This window comes from Galeopterus variegatus, unplaced genomic scaffold (genome assembly GCF_000696425.1).
Source record: "Galeopterus variegatus unplaced genomic scaffold, G_variegatus-3.0.2 Scaffold6986, whole genome shotgun sequence".
Classification (NCBI taxonomy): Eukaryota; Metazoa; Chordata; class Mammalia; order Dermoptera; family Cynocephalidae; genus Galeopterus; species Galeopterus variegatus.
Window position 1 is genome coordinate 40,829 of NW_007733097.1, and position 4,827 is coordinate 45,655.

Here is a 4,827-nt window from a genome sequence, read left to right on the forward strand (position 1 = left end):
GGGGGGGTGGGGTAGGGAGTGTGTGTGCAGGGGTGGGGGGAAGAGGTTAAAAAAAAAGACGGAGGAGGAGGAAGAAAGAAAGAGATCGCAGCAGGGGTAGAGGGAGCGGACGGGAAGCGCTTTGGGCCGACTCTGGATTTGTCCCCGGCGTGCTCAAGGATGGCGACCCTTCCCGGCACGGTACCGAGAATGATGCGACCGGCTCCGGGGCAGAACTATCCCCGCACGGGATTTCCTTTGGAAGGTAAGACTGCTCGGGCTTGCCTCGCCTCAACTGCTCCGCCTGGGATTCCAGGTCCTTGCAGAGGTGGCCGTCTCCAAGGGGTGGTGGCGGCGCCCGGGGTCGCACCGGGATCCCCTTCTTTTCTGGGTCCGGGTTCGGGGCGTGGGACCCGGGAAGTGTCTGGGACCGACACTTGTCCGTTTCTGCGTGGGTTTCGCTGACCCCTCGGACCCTGCTTCACAGGTGGAGCTGCTGGCCTTTACCCGCAGGGACGAACCCCTGGTAGATTTCAGCTCCTAGTAAATTTTAGGTCCTAGTGAGTTTCAGCTCTGGCCACTATTTTCAGATATGTCTTTTCTGATCGCTTCTCGGCTCCGGGCTCGCTGGCTACCGGTTTTCTACTCTTGTCTTGAATTGTTCTTTTCATAACCAGGATTGGTATTCCAATCCCTTTTATTTCGAAATACCAACAATGTCTGGTACATTGTACGCCTAAGCCACCAGAGGCTATCCGCTTCCATCAAAGCAACATTCAAACTCTCCTGCTTTTCGGCCTGGAAGCAAACTAATTTGAAATAATAAATAGGAATGCTATTTTTTTTCCCAAAAAAACTTTTCACCGGGGCTTCCGAAGTCTGGAAAACTCCCGGAAGAAAACCTCGAGACGGCGAGAGGGCCCGGCAATGTGGAAACAAGGGGAAAGTGTTCATTCTGCAACGTGTCCTTCCTAAATATCCAGAGCCCAGGGGACAGCAGAGCAGTCGGGCAGAGAACGGGTCCCCGGCTAGGAGCACACGGCTCTGACCCTTTCCCTGCGTTTTTCTTGTTTTCTTTTTAAACTAATGGAAGGAAGCCTTCAACCTGTCACTGAGGGATCATTTGGCTTCTGGGGGTAGGTAGCCCGGGGTGTCAGCAAGAAGTGGTTAGAGATATGTGCGACTTTTATTTTTTTTAATCACTCTTCTTGTGATTGCATGAGCCCCCTTGTGCGTGAGGAAGGGGAGAGAAGACAGGGAGGGGGTGGGCGGGCAGGCGGCCTGCGATCTGGGGAGGGGGGCCCCTCGGGCCGCGCGACGGCGCCGGGTCCCTGAATGAGACAGAGGCGAAGAGAGCGGCTCCGTGATCAAGTGCGCGCGAGCAGCCACGCAGGCGGGAGAGCGCACGAGCCCGGGGATTTGCCGCGGCACTCTCCTGCAGCGAATGCAAGTGAGACAGGCGGCCGGGGACGCGCGACGGATTAGGACAATATTTGCCCAACATGACGCAGAATACTGAAGAGAGCCGAGTGCCGGTCGCTAAAGAGGCTCTTGAATATAAAGTTGGGCGCTCGAGAGCTCTCCAGCGCTAATGGCATATCCCGCCACGGAGACCGAGTGACTCTGACTTGGCGACGCACGATTTCTGATTAAATCCGAAGGTGGCTTCAGACACCTACTTTTACAAAGAGAGGTGGGGGAACCGGGAGAGAGAGGCGGGGGAGGTAGAAAGAGCTCAGCAGCCGGAGCCTCTTCTCGCCTCCTCCCTTCCAATTATACCGTCAGCTCCCTCCACTCGGGCGGCTGTGAAATCGTTCTAATCTTCCAGATCTCTGAAGCCGCTGAGTCCCCAAATTGGGGGGATCGAGGCTGGATTAGTGCACCGGGTGTCCCCCAACCTTCTGTGAGGAAATTGTGTAGACTTTGCAGGAAGGCGACCGGGACATTCTCTCCTCCCTAGCACATACCAGGGGAGCCTTGTCTTCCTGGTTCCAAAAGTTACCCACAGCCTGGAACTCTGGCCCATCTGTGTACTAGCCTCTCCAAGCCTGCAGGGACTGTTTATAGATTTCTGAGACTTGGTGAGGTATTTGATTTAGGAGCTTGCTGTCAGTAGAGTATGGCCCCCAATGGTCCCAAAACGAAATTAGAACTTTGAGAGTGGTTGGAAGTGAGGAGAGTTCCCCGAGGGACAGCCAGGTGCCCCAGAGGCAATGGCCAACAGCATTATGTCACTGGTCCCTCAGCTGTGCCCTGGCTGTTCAACCATGGGTAGGACAGCTCTCCTGCTCAAGACAGAGATATAAATGCTTGTAATCAACAGTCCTTTCTGGCCCCTAATAAAATAAATCGGTCTTGACCAGTAGGAGCATGGAACTGACCAGATGGGCCACATTTCACTGGTTATTGGTCTCTCTGAGAGGCAGGCAGGCCTGAGGCCCAAGCTGCAGCTGGGGGACAGAGAGCCACTGGTCCCAAAGTCTCTAAGGCTCCACCAGCCTGGCTTTGCTCTCTCACCTCTGCCTCTCTCCCTCCCCTTCTCAGGGGCATTCACATCCCCCAGGTGTGTCCTCATTCCTCCTAGTGTGGCAGGAGTTGGGGAACACAGCATCCTGGGGGATGCTTGCAGCCATGACCCCTTTTTCCATCCCTGCAGGACCCTCCCACGGCTTCATGACAGTTGTCCCCCATTTCTGAAGGAAGCTCCGCATGTCAGGGGTTTCGGGGCTGAAACAAAACTTGAGTCGAGGAGCGCACTCAGTGTGTCCTCCCCACCCTCACCCTGTGCTTCTCTCCTTCCTCATCCCTCCTCCCTCCAGTGTCCACCCCGCTGGGCCAAGGCCGGGTCAATCAGCTTGGCGGGGTCTTCATCAACGGGCGACCCCTGCCTAACCACATCCGCCACAAGATAGTGGAGATGGCCCACCATGGCATCCGCCCCTGTGTCATCTCCCGCCAGCTGCGTGTCTCCCACGGCTGCGTCTCCAAGATTCTCTGCCGCTACCAGGAGACTGGGTCCATCCGGCCTGGGGCCATAGGCGGCAGCAAGCCCAGAGTGAGTGTCTTTGCCACAGAGTTTGGCAGGCAGCCCTTTCACGGGGGAACCTGGCTGTGGCCCCTCTCACTACCCTGCGTCAGCCAGTACCAGCGGGGGGGGGGGTCTATATGCTTCCTATGGAAAGTACAGAGGGAGAGCCCCCTACTCCCATATATCCCCCCATTATTTTACAATTCTTAGAAAATTTTCAGGGATAGGAATAACTAAGGTCTAGGTGTCCAAGACTCTGAGGCCAATGAGCCATCTCTGGGCTGTCCCTACATCTGCCCCAACCCCTTACCACCATCCCAGACCAGGGGAAATCTTTCAGTCCGGCCTGAGATTGTGAGGGGAAGCCCTAGGAGTCCTAATTACGTTTCATTTTATTACCTACCTCTGTCCCCCCTCCAGCTGCCTTCCTGGGAGCCAGGTTTCTTGAAAGAATCAAGCCAATCTCAGCAGGGGGGGCATGGCGACCAGAGCCACCAGCTTGGCTTGGGGCTCTTGGGAGGTTGATATTAAAAGTATTTCCCTCCCCCCACCCCATCTTCCCACTCCTCCTCTCCCACCTCCACCTCTGAAGCAGGTGGCGACTCCGGATGTGGAGAAGAAAATCGAGGAGTACAAGAGGGAAAACCCAGGCATGTTCAGCTGGGAGATCCGGGACCGGCTGCTGAAGGACGGACACTGCGACCGCAGCACGGTGCCCTCAGGTGAGAAGGCAGCTGAGCCCGCAGAGCTCGCCTGGAGTCTGGGAGATGGGAGACAGTGGAGGGGAGGTGACAGTCGTCAGAGAACTTGGAGAAAAGTTGGGAGGAAAAGGAAGAATGAAGGCAAAGAGAGTTCGGGCATCGGAGTGGATGCAAACAAGGATGCTGGAAAGAGGGAAAGAAAAGAGAGAAAATTAGAAAAGGAGAGAAGGGAGGAGGGAGAGACAGAGGCAGGCAGGCAGGCAGGGGCGCAAGGTCACTTAGGGTGTCTACAGAGACGGCTCTGTCCTAGGACGGTTGATGTCCACAGCGTCCCCGGACCCCCTTCTCTAAGTCATCATTTCTGTTCTGTTGCTACCACCAGCCACCCATGGGTCCCGTACTCGGAGGCCCCAAACCATGCTGCCTGTGGGAGGGAAGGCGGCCTGGTGCGTGCATGTACATGCAAGTGTATGCACAGGTGCATTCGGGCACGCAGGGCCAGGACACACACCTGAGCGTGGGGGTGATGGCAGCAGGGGCTGCAGGGACTTCAGGGACGTCCTGGGGCAGTGGGTTGTGAGCACAGGTGCATCTAGGGTACGCGACAGTGTCAGGAACACACGTGTGCCGGGACGTGTATAGGAACGCACCGGGTGGGTGCGTCTGTCCCAGTCTTACCACCACGTGAGGGCCCCAGGAGGGTGACTGTGCTTCAGGTGTCAATGCTTCAATGGCTGTGTGTGGGAAGCAAGGGGATGGCTGCGTGAGCGGGGAGGAGGCTCCACGGTCCTCTCCCAGGGCCCCAGGCGGCCGCGCTCTCTGCTGCCCAACAACTTATACTCGCTCTTTTGCCTTTGAATTTCTGAGGTTTAGTGAGTTCGATTAGCCGCGTGCTCAGAATCAAGTTCGGGAAGAAAGAGGACGACGACGAAGCGGACAAGAAGGAGGCCGACGGCGAGAAGAAGACCAAACACAGCATCGACGGCATCCTGGGCGACAAAGGTAGGGAGCTGCCCGGCGCCCGCGACGCCCGAGCGCGCCTTTTCCCATGCTCCGTGCGCTGGAGGCCCGGGCCGGGCGCGCCGCCGGAGCGACCTTTGCGCCCAGCGACCGAGCCGG

General features: G+C 57.1%; 1 protein-coding gene across 2 annotated transcripts in view; it reads left to right on the top strand.

The window, feature by feature from the left end:
- Nucleotides 1–4,827, top strand: part of LOC103606959 (paired box protein Pax-7) — a 69,265-nt gene continuing 64,438 nt past the window's right edge. Inside the window, exons 1-4 of one of the 2 annotated variants that reach the window (XM_008591521.1) lie at nt 1–244; nt 2,799–3,034; nt 3,600–3,729; nt 4,576–4,710. In XM_008591521.1, coding sequence (XP_008589743.1) covers nt 160–244; nt 2,799–3,034; nt 3,600–3,729; nt 4,576–4,710 — 586 coding nt within the window. In that variant the 5' untranslated portion in view covers nt 1–159. The remainder of the gene's footprint in view (nt 245–2,798; nt 3,035–3,599; nt 3,730–4,575; nt 4,711–4,827) is intronic. The other variant, XM_008591522.1, reaches the window with a different exon arrangement.